The sequence below is a fragment of the Diospyros lotus genome, chromosome 12 (genome assembly GCF_014633365.1).
Source record: "Diospyros lotus cultivar Yz01 chromosome 12, ASM1463336v1, whole genome shotgun sequence".
NCBI lineage: Eukaryota > Viridiplantae > Streptophyta > Magnoliopsida > Ericales > Ebenaceae > Diospyros > Diospyros lotus.
Window position 1 is genome coordinate 9,794,880 of NC_068349.1, and position 27,897 is coordinate 9,822,776.

The 27,897-nt window shown below is 39.6% G+C and overlaps 1 protein-coding gene across 3 annotated transcripts in view; it reads left to right on the forward strand.

The window, feature by feature from the left end:
* The window catches only part of LOC127814276 (uncharacterized), a 174,586-nt gene that overhangs the window by 96,752 nt on the left and 49,937 nt on the right, over positions 1 to 27,897 (forward strand). For all 3 annotated transcript variants that reach the window (XM_052355686.1, XM_052355687.1, XM_052355688.1), the window contains 8 exons: positions 222 to 264; positions 5,317 to 5,420; positions 5,552 to 6,058; positions 22,499 to 23,272; positions 23,375 to 23,448; positions 23,537 to 23,885; positions 23,962 to 24,060; positions 24,139 to 24,294. In XM_052355686.1, the coding sequence (XP_052211646.1) occupies positions 222 to 264; positions 5,317 to 5,420; positions 5,552 to 6,058; positions 22,499 to 23,272; positions 23,375 to 23,448; positions 23,537 to 23,885; positions 23,962 to 24,060; positions 24,139 to 24,294 (2,106 nt within the window). The remainder of the gene's footprint in view (positions 1 to 221; positions 265 to 5,316; positions 5,421 to 5,551; positions 6,059 to 22,498; positions 23,273 to 23,374; positions 23,449 to 23,536; positions 23,886 to 23,961; positions 24,061 to 24,138; positions 24,295 to 27,897) is intronic.

Consider the following 27,897-nt stretch of genomic DNA (forward strand, 5'->3'; position numbering starts at 1 on the left):
ATTGTATTTTTGGAAATCCCCAACAATTTGACAATGCATGTTGTGCTTTGGGAATCCCATTAACATTGTGTATTTATGCTTTTATATTTTCAGGCATACCAATCTAAGTTGACTTTTAAGCTTTTTTTTTTTGCCTTTTTCAAAAATTTCTTTTCGACCTTACTTCTAGTACAACTTTTTGTTGCTACCGCCTTATGCTTTCTTCTTTCTTAATTGAACAGGAGCACCACATGGTGGAATTTGTAGTTACTGACCTGGGAAAAGGTATTGTCATTTTCTACGGTTCTATCTTTACTTATTAATTGTTGAATTATTAAGATCCCAGTTTTCGAAGCTTAAGTGAAGATGCTGTTGGAAAAACTCCAAAATTGTCACTTGTGCAGTATGTCAGTCTGGGAAATTTTGTAATGTATAATTGTCGCATAAGCTGTCTGAATCAATCCTTTCCCTTCTGGTAAATAAAACTTTTATTCTTGTGTACAATTCTAGTAGCTTGGAGTGGAGGAATATGCAATTGGAAGGAGAAGAGGAAAGGTCTAGGGGAATCAAGGGGCTACCTTTCAGCAGTCTGGTGCAAGTTGGTGCTTGTTAGCATCTCCACCAAGAAATGAGTGATATGGATAGACAACGAATGGATACATTTTAGGAGGAAAAAATTTATAGTATTGCCCTCGAAACTTTTCAAATCATCCTTCTTCTCAATAGGATTGCAATATTAAGTCACTTTGATATTGATCCTTTCTTTCTCTTGTCCTCTCCACCCTCCAAAAGATTTGGAGAGACCACTCAACACCTTACCAAGACACCCCCCCCCCCCCCCCCGATTTCAGTAGCATTTGTGCCTAGTTTCTATAACCTTGTCATTTTGCATCCCATTAGAAACTTGGCTATGGAATTCCATACTGTCGGAGATCAGGGACAAGGTTATATTCCTAAGTACTGCCAAGGAGATTTGGGATGCAATGAAACTCACATACTCTAAAGTTTATGATGTTGCTCAGATTTATGAGATCAAGACAAAGGTGACGGCCACCAAGCAAGGATCTCGGTCAATCACTGAATACGCCAATCTCTTGCTAACCTTGTGGTCGGAGTTGGACCACTATCAATGCATTCAGATGAAATGTGGTGATGATGCAGCCATACAAAAACAATTTATTGAAAAAAAAAGAGAATCTATGATTTTCTTGCTAGTCTAAATCTGGAGTTTGATGCAGTTATGGTTCAAATCCTTGGAAATGAAGATCTGCCTTCTCTAAATGAGACAATTGTGATCGTTCATGCAAAGGAAGGACGAAGGGGAGTGATGTTGGAGACCTCATTTATAAACAGTTCAGCACTTGTAACTGTGAAGAGTTCTAGCTTGGACAAGCAACCTAGAGAAGAAAGAAGGCCTTTGATTCATCAATAATGACCAACAAGGACTCCTAATGGTGCAACTACTGCAAAAAGCTTTGTCATACCATAGAGAAGTGTTGGAAGCTCCACAGTAAGCCTACTAAGAATGGACAACTAAGAGGGCAAGGGCAAGTTTATGTGGCTAGTACCCATCAACTTGCTAGAGGAAAAGGTCAAGAATAGACAGATTCAACGAAGCTTAATCGGGAGGGATTGAGAAACTAAGAAGTTTGTTGGGGTTCGTCGGAAAAGAAACCTGGGACAGGTACTTGCGCTCTGGCCTTTACGGGTATGTCTTCCTCTTTTCATGTCTTTCATGCTTCAGATATAACTCTCCCAAATGTATGGATCCTTGACTCTAAAGCCACAAATCATATGACCTGTTCTTGTTCCTTCCACAGATTTATATCCTATATTCCATGTCCTAGCACAAGGAAAATAACCATGACAGATGTGTCAGTAACAACTGTGGCTTGCCAAGGAGATGTCCTTATAAACAATCACCTCACCCTTAAATATTGAGGAGAAGCTGTCTTGATAGCCACTCATCTTATTAACCAGCTACCCTCAAGGAGTCTTGATTCTCATAATCCAATTCAACTCCTCACAAAATTCTTTCCCGGGTTCAATGCCTCTAATGGTCTTAATCCCAAAGTCTTTGGTTGCCTCTCTTTTGTCCATATACACACTCCAAAGAGAGGAAAACTTGATCCTCATGCCCTCAAATGTATTTTTGTTGGGTATTCTTCTACTTAAAAGGGCCATTAGTGTTATCATCCACCTACCAAGAAGTTTTTTGTCTTAGCTGATGTTACAGGAAGATACTTCCTATTTTGATTGTCCTTATCTTCAGGGGGAGACTTCCTTCTTGGAAGACAAGGACAAAGATCTATTTCTTCTTGACTTTTCTTCTTCTTTACCTCCTTTGATCTCTAACTCACAGGGCATGACATAAGGGGAGCAACCACCAACTTCTTCTTGTCCACTATTGGTCTATTCAAGAAGAAAAACGTCAGCTCCTTAACTTATACAAGCTACTCCTCAACCTATGCAGCCTACATCATTTGAACCAAGTCCTAATCCTGCTATTCCCACTCCCGGAGCTGAACCTATCACTAAACCTGCAACTAACCCTGATTCAAATGACCTTGATGAACTTGATCCTAATGATCTTGATCTTCCTATTGCCATTAGGAAGGGAACAAAAACCTGTACCAAACACCCTCTACACTTATTCATATCCTATACAAACTTGTCTCCTAAGCTCAGATCTTTCCTCACCAGCCTAAACACAATTCCCATACCTAAGACTTTTTCTGAAGCAATAGGCTATGAGAACTAGAAGAGTGCCATGGAGGTAGAGATGGCATCACTAGAGAAAAATCAAACTTGGGAGTTGGTGAAATTACAGAAGGGGAAAAGCCTAGTAGGATGCAAATGGGTGTTCACTATGAAGTATAGATCAAATGGATCATTAGAAAGGTACAAAGTAAGGTTAGTTGGTAAGGGATATACACAGATATATAGAGTAGATTATCTTGAGGCATTTGCTCTAGTGGAAAAAATGAACACCATTAAGGGTGCTATTGTATTTGGCTGCTAACCTAGGCTTGAAATTGCAACATTTTGATGTCAAGAATGCATTCTTACATGGTGACTTAGAGGAGGAGCTTTATATGGAAGTTCCTCTCGGGTTTGGATCAAGGATAGGGGAAGGTGTGGTATGCAAGTTGAAAAAGGCTCTATACAGACTGGAATAGTCACCAAGAGTATGGTTTGGTCAGTTCACCAAAGTCATGCTTGGTATGGGATACAAACAGAGTCAAAGACTTAACATTTACAACCCAGCTTGAGGGGGAGTGTAGAAAATGTGTAACTATACAGTTTTGTATTTTTAAGTGTACAGCTATGTCCCTAGGTGACAGTGTTTTTCCTGCTTTATCTGACAGTTTTCATGGCATAAGCGACTCATAAGGGCGGTTACTAAGTTGTAATTTATATATATTTGTGAGAGGCAAGTAATAGATGCAGTTTTTTTGTCCAAAAACTTCATTTGGTGTGATAATCCAGCAGCCAAGAGTATATCAGATGTGTACCCTATGAGCATCAAACAGCTGATATTTTTACAGAGGGTTCACCTAGAGAGAGATTTTTATCTGTGTAACACATTAGGTTTTGAGGACTTCTCAGTTTATTTTGAAGGCAAATGTTGAGCAGAAAGTCTTACATAATTCTGTGACACAAGAGCAAGGAGGAAATATGCTTCTATGCAAGCAACTAGGTGTCATTTGAGGGGGGAATGTTAAGGACCGTCCTAGTTCTTTCTGTGTACTAATAAGTTTGAGGACAGAAGAGAAGTTTATGCAGTTTTGTTATTAGTAGTTGGCAACTTTATTCTCAGTTTCTTTTGTGGCTAGTTAGTTTTATTATGTTTTAACAAACAGTAGTTATCTGCTCAGTTTGTTATTGCCAGTTGTTAGCAACAGTAAGTTTGGTAGAGATTCTGTTTAGTATATAAACTCATCTAGTCTCATTGTAGCATTTGAGATCCTGATTAAGAATTTGAGAATTCAGTTCTTTCTTCTTAGTTTTCTCTCAATTTCTTCCTTTTCTTCTTTCACTCATCGTTAGTGATATGTGCACCAAAGGCACAGGAGCCAATCATCTTTTGTTGCATGGTAACGTGACTAAGGAACTTTGGTGTATGTTGTGTTCTGGTTTTAGAGTTTTTTTGGCATATATATATTTGTTGTCCATGTCGAGAATTAAATAATAGTTTGCTGCTCGGAAACAAGTCAGAGAAAGGCATGGGGACTAACACCATTTTACTTGATGGTCCATTCAGACAGAGCAAACCATACTTTTTCTTTTTGAGAAATTATTTGTCTATTTGTAGTCTCAAAAATGGACCTTTGCATCTGTCTTTTGTTTTCATTTATTTAAATGAAGACATGTAATACCATTAGTCATTACCCAAAAGTGCTAGCTAAGGGTGACTTATGGGCTCATAGCCTCCCTAGTAGACTACAGATGTGGGATTGGGTCGTGATAAGATCTTTCATTTGCAGATGTTATTTAGAGTTTAGACAACATGAGAGAGAGAAAGAGAGTGTGTGTGAGAATCCCACATCACCTCAACAAGGGAGACCTGGGTTATATATAAGGAGGAGGATCCCTCCACCTGTTAAGCTAGCTTTTTAGGTAAGAGTTCTACCTCTGACTTTTCGTATGGTATTAGAGCCAACCCTTGGCTGGGGGACTATCCTCAGTCGTGGTCATGGACCAGTACCTTGCCCGATCACTTGAGCATGTATTAGTTACTGGAGAAGTTTCAGCATGGGGGGAGTGTGAGAATCCCACATCGCCTCAACAAGAGAGACCTAGGTTATATATAAAGAGGAGGATCCCTCTACCTGTTAAGCTAGCTTTTCAGGTTGGAGTTCTGCCTCTAATTTCTCACAGAGAGCATTTATTTTTCTTGAAAGAAACTAGTATGATTTTCACATTGGTTCTCTATTTAAGTTTGAAATTTGTTTACAACTTAGGATTCACATCTAACTTGAGTTTTGAATTTCATTGTTAGTAAACAGTGATTATTCATTTCACGACATAGAAATTATTGAATCCTAATATAATGCTCAACTGAACATTATTGACGTAAAGTGGTGATAATTTATTTCAAGATTATCCCCAAAAAAAAAAAAAAAAAAAAAACACAACATTCCAAATTCTATCTTGAAGTGTGCAGTTGACGTCTTAAATGCCTGCAGCATTGAGTAAGAAAAAATGTTTGATTGGGAATGCCAATTTGGTATTGGATGTTTCCTTTCAGTCCATTCAGTCTACCTGATATAAATGTTCTATACAACTCTACTCAAGATATGATTTCCTGTAACTAAATCAACTTTGTCACTACAGGTGAAGTGGTTGGGTACTTTTCAGCTTCTTTGAAGCAGATATCAGGAACTTGTAATCATCTCGATAGATTTACTTGGATATATTTGTCTCCAGCAGAATCCACAGTTAGTTTTCTATTTCTGTCAATTTTTGTTTTCCTGTTTATCTTATTTTTCAATGCCAGACATACTTGTTTTTCCTCTCTAACTGGATTCCTATGGACTTATGGGATCATACCTTATTAATGGTCATGCAGAAGATGACTCACAGTGACAAATCTCAGAAGTCATCTGGAAGAATAAGATGTGCTGTACTCTTACCATCAAAAACTGAAGTTGAAGAAAGTGATCTTTCCATCACTGGAGGCAGAAAATCTGGGTTTATTCAGATCAGTCCTACCAGGGAAGGACCATGGACTACTGTGAGGCTAAACTATGCTGCACCAGCTGCTTGTTGGCGGTTAGGAAATGATGTTGTTGCAAGTGAAGTAAGCGTAAAAGATGGCAACCGATATGTGAATATTAGGTCTTTGGTGTCAGTTCATAACTCCACAGATTTGACACTAGATATATGCCTTAAACTTAGAGCCTCTGATGAAAATAAGAGGCCTTTAGATGATGCAGTCAATGAGGTGGAGATAGAGATCAATGGTAATAGATTTGAGACAGATGAGTTCTTTGAAACTGAGAAGTATAACCCAACAACTGGTTGGGTTGGTTACAAACCTAACCTAGATCACTCAGAAAGTGCAGGGTCTCTTCAGGTAAGTGGTTTACATCAGTATTGCAGCTTGACTAAATTTCATATGATTCTCTTTTCTTCTGGGCAAAAAAACACACACACACACAGGCATTTGATAAGAACAGAGTTTGTTAATAGTGCACATTTGGTCCACAGGTTAAAATAAGCAATAATATAATCTCTTGGGTGATGGTATTTTTGGAGAATGCACATCATGTTAAATTTTTCTCCTATGTTTGATACTCGTCTCATAAATTGGTATGATAATTTTTAGTTGTTTTTCTTTAGAGGCATCTGGGCTGAGGATAACATTAAAAGATGAATTTGTCCCTATGTTGTGCAAAGTAATAATATAATGATAATAATTAACAAGTACTATAATATGTTTGTTTGGAAAAATTATATTGTATTATTGTAGAATCCCGGCTGTTCTTATCTGTTTCCTAATTCAGGAACCAGGGATGATTTTCTGATCCTATGGAATTAATGATGAAAGTCAACCTTTCTTTTTTTGGCAGTCTCCTAAGCTGTATTTGGTAGTTTCCTAACGTGTATAGTTTCCTAAGTTGTATTTGGAAGTTCCTACTTCTATATAATTGTACCTCTTGATCAAAGGAATGTAGAGAAGTTCATTATTCTCCAAATTCTTCAATTATATTATAGTATGTTATTATATACCTACTAATATAATTATATAATTATTCTACATGTAAGTATACTAGTATATTTTATGTTGATAATAAAATGTTTCTTCTATAATATCTGGTTATGTATTCATTGTGTTTGCTAATCTAGATTAGATATATTGTACAATTCATGTTAGAAGATGATATACCATGTTCTAAATAATTATGGTGTAGCTGGGAAGTAATATTTTACTCTTAATTATCTTGTAATAAAGATGTTATCTTGTAAAGATGTTATGTTATTTCTGAAATAATTTTAGGGAAAAATGTGTTTTTGGTACCCTGATGTTTAAGATAAATGTAGATAATTCCCCTGACTTCTACAAAAATACAATGAGTACCCTTGGATTGTTAGGTAATCCCAATTAAATATCTAAAAATACCAAAATACCCTTATATTTAAAAACTTTTCTCATTTCTCTCTCTCTTTCTCTTTCTCTTTCTCTTTCTCTTTCTTCTTAAACTCGCTTTTGTTTGTCCTTTGTTTCTTTTTCTCTCTTGGTCAGCCATGCATCTTCACAAATGTGGTGGTAGTGACTGTACACGATGGTAGCTCGCTCTCTCTCTCTCTCTCTTTCTCAACACTACCAGACTTCATAAATTTGGGTTTGGGTTCGATCAAACCTAGATGAACGAAATCTAGGTTCTAGTCAAACCTAGATTTCATATTTGGGTGTTAGATTGAACCCCAACAATCGGCTACAATAGTAGTTTCCCACATATTTGGGTGTTAGATTGAACCTAACAATCGGCTACAATGGTAGTTTCCCACTGTCGACAGGCAAGGACCACTGTTTGTTTCTTTTTCCTTTTTTTTCTAAAATCAGAGGAGAAAGAATGAGAGGAAACAAAAGAGAGAATGAAAGGTAAAAATGGCCTATTATTTCCTTTGTTTAATAATAGGGAGGTTATTGTTATTTCTGAAATGTGTGGGGTAGTTCTTGCAATTAAGTCAAACCTCGGGGGTGATTATTGCAATTTTCCCATAATTTTATTGTGATAGTATATATATAATATAACCAAATATAAAATATCGTTGTGCGGCTTGACTCAGCTCAAAGGAGGATGCCGGAAAGTAGATAACTTTGTGAGGGAGTTGATAGAACCCACTATTTTGTATTAAATTCCACACTAAAACAGTAGAGTGAATCAGTGTGTACAAGGTTCCTAGCAATCGCTAGGATGAGAAAAGCTAAAACAACCAATCAGCCTATTCAAGAGGGCCTTCTCTCTCCCCACAACAATTGCCCAGATTTTCCACACCTTTTCTCTCCTTTCCCCTCCCCTTATATACCTTCTTAACAATCTGTTACAGCCACGTGAAGGAATATTCTACCCCTAACCAACTTTGGACTCTTCTATCCCTTGGTCAATTTCCTTGGCTACCCTTGATTTCTACCCTCCTTTTACGCCTCTGATAGGTATGAATAACGGGGGTCCTAACATTACCCCCGCCCAAGAGATACACCTTGTCCTCAAGATGAAATTTAGGAAACTGTTGTTGTATCTGATGGTAAGGCTCCCAGGTTGCCTCTAGGGGTGGCAGCCCCTTCCATTGGATTAGAACATCAAGGTTTCTTAAATTCTTTCTGGTGCCCGGCCTGACCCCCAACAAAAACTCCGTGTTGGAATAATTTCCAGCTCCGAATCACTCAATCACACTCTAATTCACAACCGAAACACTCCCTGAATCACTCACACGAAACACACACAAGATTTTCGATAAATCAGAAAACAGATCAACAACCAAACAATCAAGAACACCAAGAATTTTATCCTGGTTCGGTCTTTTTCAAGACCTACATCCAGATTGCCCTAGGCACTTTTATCTTCACTATCTTGAATGAACTTGAAAGGATTACATGCACTAATCTATCTCTCCAGCCTTATACACAGAACTACTGAGAGTTTTCCCTACCAAACTACAAAGATATACCCTCTAAGTATTTCAGTAGAAACCAGCGCATACTCCTCTTTCTTTCTCTCTTCCCAAGACAGAATAAAAGCATACTCCTAAAGCTAACACCCGACCTCTATTTATACAACATAGAGGCGGTAACAGAATGCTATCAAAAACAATCTATCGGCAGTTACAACTAACTAACCGATTAACACAATTGCTAACTAACCATTCTAGAAACAAACCTTCTAGAATAAAACAAGTGATATACAAATGCTTAACAGCAGAAAGAAAAAACAATTCTCTCAAGATATACAAGCAAATCTAATTCAAGTGATTTACAACAAATTCTCCACCCACTTGATTTGATTTGCTTCCTCAAGAGATCTTCTCCTGCTGTCTGAATCTTCACATGCTGCTTTGATTCTGCTGCCAATCTGACGGAATCAATTTTAAAATATTCAAGCAATGCTTTAATTTTGAAACAAGAACAACCTTTGTAAAGATATCTGTTGCATTTTCCTCATCTGAAACTTTGGTTAGAATAACAGTTTTATTTTCAATAACTTGTCTGATAAAATGATATCTTATATCTATATGCTTTGTTCTTTCATGATGTGCTTGGTTTTTAGATAAGTGGATTGCACTTTGACTATCACACATCAAAGTAGTCTTAACATCTACACCTAGAATCTCTCCTACTAATCCTTTTAGCCACAAAGCCTCTTTAAAAGCATCCGAAAGGGCTATATATTCTGCTTCGGTAGTTGATAATGCTACCACATGTTGGAGACTTGATTTCCAACTAATAGTAGAGTTCCATAACCTAAACACGTAACCTGTTGTGGACCTTCTTTTATCAATATCCGCAGCATAATCTGCATCTACATACCCTAAGATAATAGGATGATCTTCTAGACTTTCACCATTATAGGACAAAGCATAATTAATTGATCCTCTAAGATATCTACACATCCATTTTACAGCTAACCAGTGGGGCTTTCTTGGATTAGCCATAAATCGACTTATAACGCTCATTCCATGAGCCAAGTCAGGTCTAGTGCAAACCATTCCATACATTAAGCTGCCTACAGCACTTGAGTATGGGATATTGGCCATCTCCTTTCTATTCTCATCATCCTTTGGGGACTATTCTGAAGACAGTTTGAAATGAGATGCAAAAGGCACTTTAACAGCCTTTGCAGTTGACATTCCAAATCTTGATAACAGTTTTGCTAAGTATGTTGTTTGAGATAGATAAATTTTTCCATGCTGCTTATCCCTAGAAATCTCCATCCCTAGAATTTTCTTTGCTTCACCTAATTCCTTCATCTCAAATTCAGCTTTCAGCCTTTACTTGAGAAGTTGGATTTCTTTAGTGGATTGACTTGTAATAAGCATGTCATCCACATATAGCAATAGGTAGATAGAAATACTAGGAGAGACATGTTTAAAATATATGCAACAATCATAGGAGCTCCTTAGATAACCTTGATTTATCATAACCGAATCAAATTTTCGGTACCATTGTCTTGGGGACTATTTGAGTCCATACAATGACTTTCTAAGGAGGCATACTTTCTCCACCTCTCCCTTAGCTTCAAACCCCTTTGGTTGGTCCATGAAAATTCTCTCTTCAAGGTCTCCATGAAGGAAGGCAGTTGTAACATCCAACTGCTCTAAATGAAGATTCAATTTAGCTGTGATGGCCAGCAAAATTCTTATAGAAGAGTGCCTTACTATAGGAGAAAAAACTTCATTAAAATCTATTCCTGGGACTTGAGTAAAATCTCTAGCAACTAGCCTAGCTTTGAACCTTGGCTTAGGATTATCTCCAGCCCCTTCCTTGATTTTAAACAGCCATTTGCAGCCAACTACTCGTTGCCTTTTAGGCCTCTCCACCAGCTCCCAAGTCTGGTTTTTCTTAAGGGAATTTATCTCAGACTGCATAGCTTCCATCCACTTATCAGCATCCTTGGAAGACACTGCTTGCTCATATGACAAAGGTTCTTCACTTGCTATTTCAGATGCACTAATTAGGGCATAGGCTACTAAATCTAAGTAGCCATATCTTTGAGGTGGCCTACGGGCTCTAGGCTACCGGTCCCTAGCCACACTATATCTATCCCTATTAGGTTGATCTTCTATACTAGAGACTACCTCACTTTCATCTTCATCTCCTTCAAATTGAGATGATTCATGGTTATGGTTATCTTCAGGATCTGGATTAAAGCTAGGATTTGAAGAATCAAACTCAGCTTTTGAGAAATCTTGAGGCAAACCTGGGGAGTTTTCTGAGAGTTCTACTGGAACTAAAACTCTATTTTGACTCTTATCTAGATGAGTTTTATCTTCATTTTCATTCATAACAGAATTCTCATCAAATGTTACATCCCTAGTTATTATAATCCTTTGACCTTCAGATTCCAAATTCCATAGTTTATAACCTTTGACTCCAAATGGATATCCTATAAACAAGCATTTCTTGGCCCTAGGCTGAAGTTTTCCTTGCTTTACATGGGCATAGGCAAGGCATCCGAACACTCTAAGGTGATCAAGGTTTGGCTTATGGCCTGTCCACCTTTCATATGGGGTTAAGAAATTTATAGCTGTAGATGGGGTTCTATTTATAACATGGGCTGCTGTTGATACAGTTTCTCTCCAAAATTCTTTAGACAATTTTGCATAGTTTAGCATGCATCTAACCCTCTCTAATAGGGTTCTATTCATCCTTTCTGCAACACCATTTTGCCTAGGATTACCTGGTGCAGTTAGGTGTCTAATAATCCCTCATTCCTTACACATTTGATTGAAATCCTTATTACAAAATTCTAACCCGTTATCAGTTCTTATAACTTTGATTTTCTTGCCTCTTTGGTTTTCCACCATAGCCTTCCATGCCCTAAATGATTCAAATGTGTTATTTTTTGACTTTAGGACATATACCTATAGCATCCTAGAGAAATCATCTATTATTGATAGGAAAAATCTTGAGCCACCATGGGATTCAGTTTGAGCTGGACCCCATAAATCTGAGTGGATATAATCTAGGGGTTCTTTTGATGAATGTATAGCATTTTTACTGAATTTTACTTTTGCTGCCTTACCATATATACAAGACTCACACTTGCCTATACCTATGGTCTGTCCTAAATCCAATATACCTTGCTTTGAAAGCTCTTTAAGGCCCTGCTCACTGATATGAGCCATTCGTAAATGCCATAGAGTTTCCTTAGATTTGGCTATAGGACTTATGGCTGCGGTTTCCCCACATACTGTGGTAGCCTGCAAAAAATAAATTCCATTTCTTAGCTCTGCCTTCATACATACCAAGGACTCTTTAGTTATTTTAACTACTCCTTCTTCACCTTTAAACTTTAAGCCATTTCTATCCAACTCCCCAAGAGAAACCAAGTTTCTCTTTAATTCTGGAATATATCTAACGGCTGTGAGGGTTTTAAGAGAGCCATCATGCAGCTTTAGCCTAATGTCTCCTATCCCTTTTACCTCACATTCATGCTCATTACCTAGTAAGACCTTACCTCCATTAAAGTTCTTAAAGTTTTGTAGCCAGTGACGATTAGGAGTCATGTGAAAAGAGTAGCCAGAATCTAAAACCCATTCTTAGCTTACAGCGCTTTCACTCACAACTAAAGCTTCAGAACTATCATAGACATTATCACAAAAATTTGCCCCTCCTCCTGAACTCTCCTTTTTTGCTAAATCCTTTTTCCTCTTAGGACACAGCCTCTTAATATGGCCTTCTTGCTGACAGTAGTAACACTTGATTGGTCCTTTCCCATTCCTAGATTTAGACCTTGACTTTCCCTTATTTTTATGATCCTTTTTAGTGCTTCTTGATCTTACTGTTAAGGCCTCACTAGAGTTAGGTTTACTGTCCATCCTGATTCTTAATTCTTTAGAGTTTAGAGCCCCTATAACATCTTCTAAAGAAAGTTTATCTCTACCGTGTTGGAGAATATCCACAAAGTTTTCATAGGACTTTGGTAATGAATATAGAAGGACTAAGGCCTTGTCTTCGTCATCATATTTCACATCTATGTTTTCTAAATCTAAACATAGTTTGTTAAAGTCATCTAAATGCTCCTGCAATTTTTGATTGTCATGCATTTTAAGATTAAAGAACCTGGCTTTTAGGAATAACCGACTGGATAGAGTCTTCTTGAGGTAGAGATCTTCCAACCTTTTCCAGATTTCTGCCGCCGACTTTAACTTCGATACCTCCCTTAAAACTTTGTCTCCAAGACTCAGGATCAAAAGACTGTATGCCTTTTTCTTGATCTCCGCCTGAGCCTCTTTCTGTGTGGTAGATAGAACTGGTGTCGCGCTTTCAGTTGATGTCTCGATTACCTCTGATTCCAGCGCCCCTTCTAAGCCTTGACTGCAGAGGAAAGCTTCCATCTTGATCCTCCATAAGCCGAAGTCGTTGGTCCCATCGAATTTGTCGATGTCATATCTTGCTGCAGTTGGTGCCATAGGGTTTTGAGTATCTGATTCTACCTCCTGAGGTTTCTTGATGAATCTTGAATGCCACTGAGATTGAAGGCTCTGATACCAAGTTGTTGGAATAATTCTCAGCTCCGAGTCACTCAATCACACTCTAATTCACAACCGAAACACTCCTTGAATCACTCACTCGAAACACACACAAGATTTTTGGTAAATCAGAAAACAGATCAACAACCAAACAATCAAGAACACCAAGAATTTTATCCTGGTTCGGTCTTTTTCAAGACCTACATCCAGACTGCCCTAGGCGCTTTTATCTTCACTATCTTGAATGAACTTGAAAGGATTACATGCACTAATCTATCTCTCCAGCCTTATACACAGAACTGCTGAGAGTTTTTCCTACCAAACTACAAAGATATACCCTCTAAGTATTTCAATAGAAATCAGCGCATACTCCTCTCTCTTTCTCTCTTCCCAAGACAGAATAAAAGCATACTCCTAAAGCTAACACCCGACCTCTATTTATACAACATAGAGGCGGTAACAGAATGCTATCAAAAACAATCTATCGGCAGTTACAACTAACTAACCGATTAACACAATTGCTAACTAACCATTCTAGAAATAAACCTTCTAGAATAAAACAAGTGATATACAAATGCTTAACAGCAAAAAGAAAAAACAATTCTCTCAAGATATACAAGCTAATCTAATTCAAGTGATTTACAACACTCTGGTTCCACCTTCATCTCCAGCTCAGCTGTGAGCTAGTCTGGAATGTCTATTATCTCTTGCACTGCTCCTTCCGCCTTGCGAAACTGGGAGACATGGAAGACAGGGTGGATCGCGAAGGAAGGTGGTAGGGACAGCTTGTACGTCACTTTTCCAATCTTCTTCTCCACAGCAAAAGGCCCATAAAATTTAGGTGACAACTTTTCATTCACCCTAGTAGCCAATGTCGTCTGTCGGTAGGGGCAGATTTTCACATAAACCAGTTTGCCAACCTCAAATTGCACGTCTCGTCGCCTTTTATCTGCCAAATTCTTCATCCTGGCCCGCGCTCGCCGCAATTGGGCCTGCAACTCCTCCAAAACCGCATCCCGCTCCAGCAACCATTGCTCAATTGCTGAAACCGCCATAGTCCCTTTCTCATAACCCAACAACGAGGGAGGTTCCTTCAATGTGTAAGTTTCAGGACAAGAAAACGGGGCAGATGATTGGTGTGGCTAAAGTTCGAAATGGGCTCTGTATCTTGGATGGGGAGAATGATTGTTCTATAAGGAGACAACAGCAACATGTGGCTTATTCTTCATCCTCCCAATCGTCCTCTAAATTATCTTCTATTTGGTTACATCATTTTAGACTAAGTCATCCTCCATTTAGATTGTTAAAACAATTATTTCCAGATTTGTTTAAGTCATTAGACCCTGGGAGTCTTAGGTGTGATGAATGCATTGTTGCTAAACATCATCGAGTCTCATTTCCAATCAGTAATATTTTATCTTCAAAACCTTTCCACTTGATCCATTCTAATGTTTGGGGGCCATCTAGAATACCCAATTGTTCTAGGGCAAAATGGTTTATTACATTTATTGACGATTGCACACAAATGTGTTGAGTATTTCTTTTAAAAGATAAGACTATTATTGGGTCCACATTGATCACATTCTGCAAAATAATTCAAACCCAATTTGGGACTACTATAAAAAGGCTTAGAACAGACAATGCAAAGGATTACTTTAACACTCAGTTGCAAACTTATTTCCAACAAGAGGGAATCATACGTGAGTCATCTTGCATTGATACACTCCAACAAAATGGGGTGGCAGAGAGAAAGATGCATCATCTTCTCAATGTCACTCGAACCTTACTTCATCATCATTATGTGCCAAAATATTTTTGGGGGGAAGCTGTGTTAACAGCTACTTACGTCATTAATAGGGTTCCATCTAGGGTTCTAAATGGTCAAAGTCCTTTTCAATCTTTAAATTCATTTTTTCCAGACTTTAATCTTCATACTCAGCTACCCTTAAGAGTGTTTGGATGTGTATGTTTTGTTCACATACTCAAAATCCATAGAGACAAGTTGGACCCTAGGGCCCTTAAGTGCATCTTCCTTGGATACTCCCCAACACAAAAAAGGTATAAGTGTTACCACCCAAACACCCGAAAGTTCTATGTTTCAAAAGATGTCACATTTAATGAATCCCAGCCCTATTTTTCTCCCATTTCAGCTAGGCCAACAGGTACAAATCTTGTAGATTTGGATTAGGAATTTCTAAATGCAAGTCTAGAGACTAGAGCAGCCGGTCAGGATCCTTCAAAAAATTTCAGCCCTAGTATGATACCTCAACCCTTACCAACTGATCACCTCACTCCAACCTCGATTCTCCTATAAGATACAAAGGTTCTCCCTATGTTTACAAGAGAAGGCAGCCCATTGAAGAACTACAGCCAGTCCCATCACCAGCTCCGAATACTAGGCTGGAAATTATACCAAGTAAAAATCCAGCCATTACATCTCAACCCCAATCTGAACCCCAGGACTTAAACCTTCCCATTGCCATTCGAAAAGGTGTTAGAACTTGCATCAAACATCCAATAGCTTCTTATCTATCATACCACCGTGTATCCGATCAATATCAAAGCTTCCTAACAGCATTGGATGCAATTGCTATTCCCAAATCAGTAGAAGAAGTTGTAAAAGACCATAATTGGAAGAAGGCAATGTTACAAGAAATGGATGCCCTAAAGAAAAATCAAACCTGAGAATTAGTTCCTAGAACAAAGGATACCAAACTAGTGGGTTGCAGGTGGATTTTTAATGTCAAATACAAAGCCAATGGAACTCTTGACAGGTATAAGGCCCGTCTAGTGGCCAAAGGTTATACTCAATCTTATGGTATTGATTATCTAGAAACCTTTGCACCTGTAGCAAGAATGACTACGCTAAGAATTCTAATAGCATTGACAGCTAAATTTGGATGAAAATTGCAACAATTTGATGTAAAAAATGCCTTCTTATACGGAGATTTAGGGGAAGAAGTTTTTATGGAAATCCCTCCTGGCTTTACACATGAAGGAGATGGGAAGACTCAGGTTTGTAAACTCAAAAAAGCTCTATATGGACTCAAACAGTCCCCTCGAGCGTGGTTTGGAAGATTTTCAAAGGCCATGCTTTCTATGGGATATCACCAAAGCCGAGGAGACCACACTCTATTTATCAAACATACAGGAGAAAAGGTAACAGTTTTGCTTGTCTATATGGATGATATAGTGGTAACAGGGAATGACACAACTGAACAAGATCGTCTCAAACAAAAATTAGCTCATGAGTTTGAAATCAAAGAGCTCGGTCAATTGCGCTACTTCTTAGGCATAGAAGTAGCACACTCAAAGGAAGGTATTTTCTTATCTCAACGAAAATATATCTTGGATTTGCTTAATGAAACGGGGTTATTAGGGGGAAAAGGAGGAAAGATACTTGTTGATCCCAATACAAAATTTTAAGCCAATAAAGGTGGTCAAGAGGTGGACAAAGGGAGATTTCAACGCTTAGTAGGGTGATTAATATATCTATCACATACTAGACCTGACATATCATTTGTTGTCAGCCTAGTCAGCCAGTTCATGCATGATCCTAATGAAGAACATATGGCAGCAGTAAGGAAGATTCTATATTATCTTAAAGCTACACCTGGAAAAGGGATCTTATTCACTCCAAAGATAGACTTAAAGCTTCAAGGATATACAGATGCGGATTATGGTGGCTCACTGGTTGACCGAAGATCTACAACCGGGTACTGTGTATTTCTACGAGGAAATCTGATCTCCTAGAGGAGCAAAAAGCAAGGGGTGGTGGCTAGATCCAGTGCTGAGGCAGAATTTAGAGCTATGGCCCTAGGTATGCAAGCTCTTATGGGTAAAGATTATCCTAGAAGATTATTCAAAGGCCTATTGAACTCTTGGTGGATAATCATACTTATAGCCTACAATCCAGTGCAACATGAAAAAACCAAGCATATTGAAATTGATAGACACTTCCTAAAGGAAAAGTTAGACAGCGGTTTATTGAAGATTTCATATATCCCTTCCAACCATCAAGTGGCTGATGTTCTTACAAAAGGTTTGCCAAATACCCAATTTGAAGTCTTGATCAACAAGCTGGGCATGATTGATATCTACTCCCCAGCTTGAGGGGGAGTGTTGGAACGAGGATAAGAAGCTATGGCAAGATAGAGATAGGTTGTTTTTATTCTTTTATATCTTGTATCTATTTTGTGTTTTATCTTCTTGTTGTATATTTAAATTGATGTAATCTAATCCTAGATATTAGATAAGTAATCTAGTCCTAAAATATAGGAATGTAATCTAGTCCTAAGATATAGGAGAATTCTTAGGAACTTCTTGTATAAATTCTATTATTGACATCAATAAAATGATCAAGGAATACCGCTTCCTTTTTCCACAGTTCTTATAACGAACCTTCGTCCCAATAAATAATGTCGCCACTTCCTCACAGCAAAAACTATTGCCATCAGCTCTCTCTCATACACCGACTTGTTTTGACCATTGGGATTTAGGGCATGACTGAAGAAAGTAATCAGTCGCTGCCCCTGCATCAGGATTCCCCCCAAACCATGCCCCGACGCGTCTGTCTCCACTATGAATTCCTTCGAAAAGTCCAGCAAAGCCAGCACGAGCAGTCCTATCATTGCCCTCTTAAGAGATTGGAAAGCTTGCTCCGTCTCCTCGTCCCAAGAGAAATTATCCTTCCTTAGGCGATCTGTCAACGGCCAAGCCAGCTTGCCGTAATTCTTTACAAACCTTCGGTAATACCCCGTAAGGCCTAAAAATCCTCGGAGTTCTCGCAGCGACTTGGGGCTGGACCAGTCCAACATCACCTGCACTTTAGCATTATCAATAGCCACTCCTTCTTGGGAGATGATGTGCCCTAAATACCCAATCTTCCGCTGTCCGAACATACACTTATTAGCATTAGCATATAGCTGGTGAGCAGTTAGGACCGTTAACACACACCTTAGATGTTCCTTGTGCTCACTCATACTCTTACTATAGACCAGAATGTCATCAAAGAACACCAAAACGAATCGTCTCAAGTGCTTTTTAAAAATCCCATTCATCAAGGATTGAAAAGTGGCAGGTGCATTTGTTAAGCCAAACGGCATGACTAAGAATTCATAATGACCCTCATGAGTGCGAAAAGCAGTCTTCGAAATGTCATCTGGTGCGATACGTATCTGATGATACCCCGATTTCAAGTCTAGCTTAGAAAAAACAGCAGCCCCATCCAGTTTGTCCAATAACTCTTCAATGACAGGAATGGGAAATTTATCGAGAATTGTTACCTTGTTTAAAGCCCTATAATCCACACAAAATCTCCAGCCACCATCCTTCTTCTTGACCAACAACACCGGACTGGAAAATGGACTGATACTCGGCCTGATATGACCTACTGCCAACATCTCTCGAACCAACTTCTCAATCTCGTTTTTTCTAGAGATGGGGGTAACGGTAAGGTCTTACGCTTACCGGAGGGACTCCGGATTGTAACGTAATCATCTGATCCCTTCCCCTGTGCGGGGGCAGCCCATAATGCTCCTTAAACACCTCCTTAAAATCTACCAGCAGGTCCTGCAACTCCCCAGGAACCACCTCTTCTCCCTTCTTTTATTCAACTGTCAAACTTCCCAACTCCAACAGCACTCCTTCTCCATTTTCTCGGAAGGCCTTCATCATCGACTTCAAAGTTACCAATGTTTTGCTGAGGTTAGGGTCCCTAAGCAGTGTTACTGTCATACCCCCCGATCTGAACTTCATAACCAATGAACCCCAATCTACTTGGGTATCCCCAAGCGTGGCTAGCCACTTCATTCCAAGAATTATATCAGAGCTTCCTAGCTCTAATGGTAGGAAATCCTCAACTACCTCAACATTTTGCAACCGCAGAGTAACCCCCTTACACACTCCAGCCCCTTGAACAGCCATGCCTGACCCCATGATCACTCCATAACCTCTCGTTTGAGTCCGAAACAACCCCAGTTTCTACACCAGTTCAACAGTTATGAAGTTGTGAGAAGCCCCACTATCGATTAAGACCACTACTTCTTGGCCATCAATTTCTCCTTTGATCTTCATGGTCTGTGGAGGTGTTAACCCCACCAAAGAATTCAAGGATAGCTCCACCTCTTCCCCTATTATGATTGTGTCTTCTGCTCCCCTTGAATGTTCTCCAGTTTCAGCCTCTATTGTTTCTTCTTCTCCCTCTTCCATTTCTTCCTCATAGATTACCATCACCTGCAGCTCTTTGTTCTTGCACTTGTGCCCCACCGAGTACTTCTCATCACAACGAAAACAGAGACCCTTCGCTCGTTTGGCTTGCAACTCGCTCTCACTCAGCCATTTAAAAGAAGGGTTGCTCCACCTACCGACGGCTGGTGGCCGATGTGAGGAGGCAGTGCTAGGTGTCGCCAACTTCGGCGGTGCTGGTGGGGGGGCCCGAATCACTGGCTGGGTGCTTGTTACTGGGAAGGAAAGGGCCGATACCCGAGTTAGGCTTGATCCAAGATACCCTCTGCGGACCACCTGATTCCTCTCCTCAATCCTTTGAGCCAGCTCCATCATCTGCTCCAGTCCCGTTGGCCGCAGTACCCGCATCTCCACCCGGATATCCAACTTCAGGCCATTTAGGAAGTGACCTTCCATAAACGCTTATGGCAGGCCTTCAAGTGATGAAGCTAAGGTCTCAAAACAGAGGCGGTAGTCCTTGACGGACCCCGTTTGCCTAAGCGCGAGGAACCTCTCCTCCGCGGTGCCTTCTTGAGTCGATCGGAATCGATTGACCAACATCTCTTTGAGCTCCTCCCAACTCCTCCCACGCCGACGCCTTTGCTCCCACTGAAACCAGGCGAGAGCAGCTCCTTCAAAGCAGAGCGCCGCCGTGTCCATCTTCTCCGCGTCCGATAATCGATTCACAGCGAAGTACCGTTCCGCCCTAAAGACCCACCCATCAGGGTCATCTCCCTCAAAAAGTGGCATCTCCAAGCGTCGACCTCTTGTCTCCAGTCTTCTGAAGCCCTCAGTCACTCCGCATTCGTCTCTCCCTCTTTCTCCCACCTTTGGTGTCGCATCCACTGTAAAAGAGGAACCCAAAGGTACGTTCTCCTCACCTCGTTTCCCTTTCCTATCCTTCTCCTGCACCTCCCACCTCTCTATCAGTACGTTGAATTGGTCCAACATCATCGTCATATTCTTCTCTATGTTATGCACCTTCTGGAATTCATTCCGCATAGAATCCAACCCGACTTGCAATCCCTCCATTCATCGTTCCATCTGTTGTTGATATGTTTCCAATCTTCCCTCCAACTCCCCGACTCTCTCAGAAACGGAGATACCCATGGATCAATGCTCTTATACCAAAATGATAGAACCCACTATTTTGGATTAAATTCCACACTAAAACAATAAAGTGAATCGGTGTTTACAAGGTTCCCAGCAATCGCTAGGATGAGAAAAGCTAAAACAACCAATCGGCTTATTCTAGAGGGCCTCTCTCTCCCCACGACAATTGCCCAGATTTTCCACACCTTCTCTCTCCTTTCCCCTCCCCTTATATACCTTATCAACAATCTGTTACAGCCACGTGAAGGAATATTCTACCCCTAACCAACTTTGGACTCTTCTATCCCTTGGTCAATTTCCTTGGCTACCCTTGATTTCTCCCCTCCTTTTACGCCTCTGATAGGTATGAATAACGGGGGTCCTAACAGGAGTTTGTCCTTTGACTCTAATATTGAGCCAGCAGCAACAAGGGAACCGTGATCAGATCATTAGTCTGGGGTCCTCCCATGTTTTACATGGGAGAACAAATTAACTCACAAGAAGAAGAAGAAGAAGAAGAAGAAGAATTCCCATTTCCATGGAAGGGAGCACAAGTCTAGGGGAGAGAGGGGTAACTAAATCCCCAAATAGATTATCCTTAAATACGCCTTTGCCTCCACTAAGAGGGAGGGATAGAGAAGCAACCATGGCCAACTTCAGAAAGCGAATAGGATTTCTCTAATTCTAGAGATATCATCTTTTGGGTCGACTTTGTTATGCCAAGATGAATCTCAGCCAAAAACTCAAAGCAGTAATCACAGAATATTCAAAACTGTAAGCATGCACTAATCAAAATAAAAGCAAACACAAAACGTCAGAAAAGTTTACCGCGATTCACCCGTTAATGAGGGCTATGTCCACGTTGAGCTCCGGAAAAAGAGCTCACTCCACTATTGGGACAAAAACTATTACAACCTCAGTATACACAAATTCAATCTCAACCCTCACTGTACAAAGAACAATTCTCACCTTAAATTGGCCCCATAACCACAGAACTAAAGGTTAGAAGCTCAAATCCTAGAGAGAAAATAAACATTCATAAACTATACAAAGAGAGAAAGGAATTACAGAGAATGAACTGATCAAACCAAACAAGAGGAAGATAATCGGAGGCTGTGCGCGCTGCTGATCTCGAGGCTACTGTAGAGGATATAAAGAAGCCACTAGCGGTGGAGATCAAGTCGTATAAAAGCATAGCAGAACATTGACGATCAGGTAAGCAGCAGCAAAACGATAAAGTAAGCACGCCAAGCAAAACGGCAAAGGGGGTTGCTGTTTGGCCATCCACCTAGGGCCCAAAACGCAGCCATTTTGGGTGGTCCCGAGGGTTGCCAAAAAGACCATCCAGCCCCTCCGTTAAATGCAGCAATTTGAAGCTTCACATAAATATAACAGACTTCTTCGTTGCCTTCACTTGCCAGCTTGCCGCTGATTTAAGTCCACTGGAATGATTAGAAGCCAGCACCTGCAGTTGCCGAAATTGAGGAACAATTCTCTCCCATCAGCATTGAGTGTGTGTGTGTGTGTGTGTGTGTGTCTCTCTCTCTCTCTCTCTCGAACAATGATTTGCAGTGTTGGGTTCTTGATGGCCGCTCCCTTGCTGGCCATACCAGTTACCACCACCATTACCGGCCTTGCTTGTGGCCCTTCTTTTAATTTCTTGTAATAAAATTTTAAACCTGAACTCTAACACGGTTAAAATCTGACTCAACTTTGGTTAAATCTAATATGCTTATGTTAGTTCCAAAATGACCTTACAAATCAAATGGCGTCATTCCTCCCAGCTTCAGATTTTGATTTTGAGTATTGATGTGGGAATCTCCTTGCAGTTTTGAATGTTGCTATACCATTTGTACCTTGTCGGAACTCCATACAATTACTGTAATCCGTAATTGGATTTGGTACCTCGCTAATTTGATGATAGATTCAATATCCTTTGCCTAATCCTGCTTTGACTGCTCTGGAGCTCCTAGGTGATTATTTAATTTATTTAATTGTACAGAAAACTTTTGGAGTGGATATGCCACCAGGATGGCAATTGATTGACGATTGGCATATAGACAATGTTTCTGTTAGTACTATTGATGGGTGGATTTATGCTCCAAATCTTGAAAGTTTAAAATGGCCCGAATCATATGATCCTATACAATTTGTGAACTATGCAAGGCAAAGGAGATGGATCAGGAACAGAAAGCAGATATCTGGCGATGTGGCACAGCAAATATCCATTGGGCAACTGAAACCTGGTGAAACTGTCCCCCTTCCTTTACCAGCCTTAACCCACCTAGGATTGTATATTCTTCAGTTAAGACCTTTGGATCTCAATTTCACTAATGAATATTCTTGGAGCTCTGTGGTGGATTGTCCTGGTCAATCAGGAGACTCTGATAAACCTGAACAAAACTCTGAAATATGTGTCTCAACTCTCACCAAGTCTGAAGAACTACTGTATTGCTCTGAGATCACTGGAACTTCATCAGATATCCCTCATGGAATGTGGTTTTGTCTAAGCATACAGGCAACAGAGATTGCAAAGGACATTCATTCTGATCCAATTCAAGATTGGAGCCTTGTCGTCAAATCCCCTCTCTCCATAACCAATTATCTTCCACTGACAGCTGAATTTTCTGTTATGGAGATGCAAGCCAGTGGTCATTTTCTTGTCTGCTCAAGAGGAATTTTTTGCCCAGGGAAAACTGTAAAGATTTATACTGTTGACATTAGAAAACCTTTATACTTCTCACTGCTTCCACAAAGAGGATGGTTGCCAATACATGTGAGTGTTTAAGGGTCAAGTGCTTCTCTCTTTTTTTATTCTTTTTTTTTAACTGTAATCAATCTTTAATAGTTTCCTCTTTCCAATTTTGCTCTCTTGTAGGAAGCTGTTCTTATATCCCATCCGAGCAGAGTTCCATCAAAAATGATAAGTTTAAGAAGTTCAGTTACTGGAAGGTTCATTCTTTTGCCTGGGCCTCTTGTGACTCTTTTCCAGGCTTGAAAATAATTTCTCTTATCTTTTGTAATTTGTTCTATTGTGCAGGGTTGTTCAAATCATTCTTGAAGAAAACCAAAGCAAGGATAACCCACTTTTGGCAAAGATCATTAGAGTCTATTCTCCTTACTGGTTTGTGATTGCAAGGTGCCCACCACTTACATTTAGGCTTTTAGATGTGACAGGGAGAAAACATACAAAGAAGATCAATTTCCCTTTTCCATTGGGGAAAAAAAATGAAGTAATCCTTGAGGAAATTACTGAAGAAGAAATATATGAAGGTCATACTATTGCATCTGCTTTGAATTTTAAATCAATGGGCCTCTCTGTGTCTGTCACTCAATCTGGAAAGGAGCTATTTGGACCTGTTAAAGATCTTTCTCCCCTAGGTGACATGGTAGGTAATTAATCTAAATAGTTACTTCATTTTTTGGTTAGCAGTCTCTTGTGCTGAGTATTTCTTAAATTTTTAGGATGGGTCTTTGGATATTTGCGCCTACAATGCTGATGGAGATTGCTTGCGACTTTTTATTTCTTCGAAACCATGCCAATATCAGTCTGTCCCAACAAAGGTCCTTTCATGCACTTACAGAATTTTGATTTCAGCATTCCTTAATTTGGATCGTAACATTTGCTCCCCTTTTCTTCAGGTGATTTCTGTCCAACCATACATGACTTTTACAAACAGAATTGGTCAAAATATGTATGTGAAGTTAAGTCATGGAGATGAACCGAAGGTTCTGCATGCATCTGATTCTCGAGTCTCCTTCGTTTATCGTGAAGTGGATGGTCCTATGAAACTCCAGGTAGGTGGACTTCTAACTCTCTAAAGGTAGTCATCTTCAGCAGAGGTTAAGATGTGAATGAAGGGGATATGTGTAATCCCAAAACTTTGTACTAGCTATATCATAATGGATATTGGAGTCCTACATTGCTTCCTTAAAAAAAGTAGATATTTTAAAGAACTAAGAATATATATTGATAAAATATATTCTCTATTCTCCTTATTTATCTTGTATTTTATCTATCTTGTACTTTATATTAATCTTATTTCTTTCTTGATTAGGTTTATTTGTATTTTTCCTTGTTGTAATCTAGTCCTATAAAATAGGAATGTAATATCTAAAATCTAGGAGAATTCTTAGGAAAGTCTTGTACAAATATTTTTCATTCGTATCAATAAAATACACGGGAATACCGCTTCCCTTCCTCCTTTTCTACATGGTATCAGAGCCTCGTTAATAGGTTGATATAGTAAACCCTAGTGCCTTCATTGCACCGTCACTATTCAGTCACTGTTCACCATCACTATTCACGTAGAAACGCCTCTGTCCAATCACCGCCTTCCAACATCGCCACTACTACTGGGTTCGCCGTCATCAGATTGGCCGACCACCGGAGAACCACCGCCATCGGAGTCCACACACGCCCCCACACGTCGTTGTCAGTTCTCTTCCGACTCCACGCGCTAGCGCGTGAAGGAGCGTCTGCAACCCTTTCGCCTCCGACTGCTCCAGATCTGATCTCCAGCGTCTCTCTAGCCCATCCCTGGTGTCAAAATCTTCTGTTGCTGAGTGCTTCTTCCTTCCATTGCTGTCTCAAACTGTCGATACTGTTGCTGAGTCTTCACCATGACAGACACTTCTGAGACAAAGAACGTGCTTCATCTGACATGCCAATGGGGAGTTTGTCTAACAATGACCTTCCAGGGTTACATCACTCTTATGGGCTTGATGGAAGGAACTACTTACAATGGGCGCAGCTTGTGCGGACTTTCTTGAAAGGAAGAGGAAAGATGGCCCATCTGACTGAGCCTAGTCCAGATGCTAAAGATCCTAATTTTGCTGCATGGGAAGTAGAGGATTCCTTGATAATGTCTTGGCTGTGGGGCTCAATTCACCCTGAGGTAAGTAAAAATTACATGTTCTTGTCTACGGCTAAGGAGATTTGGGATACTGCAAAGCGACTTATTCTAAAGTGCAAGATGCCTCGGTTATTTTTGATATCAAGATGAAAATAAGTGGTATTAAACAGGGTTCTCTAACTGTCATCGAGTACTATAATAAAATGAACGGATATTGGCTTGAGTTGGATCATTATCAAGATATCAAGATGAAATTTAGTGAAGATGCAGCCACCATAACTGCAATATTTGAAAGAGATAGGGTAGTTGAATTTTTAGCAGGCCTTAATGCTGATTTTGATCAAGTAAGGGTGCAAGTCCTAGGGAAAGACAAAATTCCTTCTTTAAATGAAGTCTTTGCTATTGTTCGTAGTGAGGAGTATAGGAGAATAGCTATGCTAAATGAGACTTCTCTTAAGGGATCTGTAATGGCAACTAACAAGAAATATGCTTCTCGGTTTTGGTCACAATAAGGTGGGAATGTTTTTAATCCTAAAGCTCAAAATAAAGATGGTTTATGGTGTTCTTTTTGTAAGAAACCCAGGCATACCAGGGAGACCTATTTTAAACTCCATGGGAAAGAAGCAGTATTGAATAAGGTAGGAGGAATGAAGAATCTTCAAAATTTTCAACCCCGACAGCAAGTTCAAACCTATCAAGCTGCCAAAAAGGAAGAGACTACATTGGAGAAGACAGATTCAGTTACAACCAATTCATCTATCATGACCGAACAGCTTAATGCTGAAGAAATCAGCAAGCTTAAAAGCTTCCTAAAGACTATTCAAGGTGGTTCTTGTTCCATGGCCCAAACAGGTATTTGCTTGAATTCTAAATCTAGTATTGCCTCACATACTATTAGGAATAATCTATGGATTCTGGATTTAAGGGCTACTGATCATATGGCCTTTGATATAAATGTCTTCGATTCCTATACCCCACTAAGTAGCTCCAAAAAGATAACGGTGGCCAATGGTAATACAATTCCTATAGCTGGACATGGTAATGTAAATCTTAATTTCTCATTGCCTATGCAACATGTGCTTCATGTCCCAAATCTTTCTAGAAAATTGATTTCTATTCATAAGCTAACCAAGGATTTAAATTGTTGTGTTGTCTTTTTCCCAAACAAATGTGAATTTCAGGCACTGGACACGAGGAAGAAGATTGGAGTTGGTGAGGAATGGAATGGGTTGTATTTTCTGAAGACATGCAATGCTGATCTTAAGGGGGAGAAACCTTTAGCTTACTCTTCTCAGCCAGCTTCAGCTTCTTTGATTCCTATTCAACCAGCTGTTTTGATTCATGATTTTTAACTTCAACATTGTCGTTTAGGGCACCCTGCCATTAGTACTATGCAGTCTATGTTTCCAACTATGCTTAGAAATTTGGACATTTCTAATCTTCATTGTGATGTGTGTGAACTTTCTAAACATCATAGAGTTTCATATTCTGTGAGTAACAATTTATCTTCTCTTCCATTTACTTTGATTCATTCGGATGTGTGGGGACCATCTAAAATTCCTAATTGTTCTGGGGTTAGGTGGTTTATTACCTTTATTGATGATTATACAAGAACAACTTGGGTTTATCTCTTAAAGAATAAGGCTGGTATTAGTTCTATCTTGCATATTTTCTATAAGATGATATCTACTCAATTTGGGTCTCAAATTAAAAAATTCCGAACTGATAATGCAAGAGACTACTTCAATCATCACTTGTATAACTTCTTCCAGCAAGAAGGTATAATTCATGAGTCTTCATGTGTTGATACTCCTCAACAGAATGGTGTAGCAGAAAGAAAAACGAGACATTTGCTCAATGTTACTAGAGCTCTCTTACTACATCATTATGTCCCCAAGTCTTTCTGAGGGGAGGCAGTTTTGACTGTTGCCTACCTAATTAACCGAGTTCCTTCTACTCTTCTAAAACACCAAAGCCCAATTCAATGCTTCTCCTCCTATTTTCCAGTAGTGTTTTCTCATACTCCTCTTTTGTTGAGAGTCTTTGGTTGTGTTGCTTTTGTCCATGTATCCAAACATTATAGGGATAAACTGGACCCTCAAGCCCTCAAATGTGTGTTTCTTGGTTATTCGCCCACTCAAAAAGGGTACAAGTGTTATCACCCTGCTACTAGAAAATTTTATGTGACCAAAGATGTTACATTTGTTGAAAATCAATCATTCTTTGATCCTTCTAGTGTTGATATTCAAGATATACATATATCTTGGGTTGATATAAATAATGATCTTCCCATTTTGGAAACCTCTCATGGTTTACAGATTCATGCTCCATCTAACTCTTCCTTAGATGAACAACACCAGCCGGAACCTCCAGAAGAACAGCTGCCATCCACTCCAATTCGATTCAAAGGATCTCCCTATGTATTTAAGAGGAGAACACAGCAACAACAGCCCATTCCAGAACCTCTTTCAGCACCAGTTTCCTCTCCTAATCCAGGTAATGAAACCTCACGTTGTTGTCCCTCTGATTCTCAGCCCAATTCTGC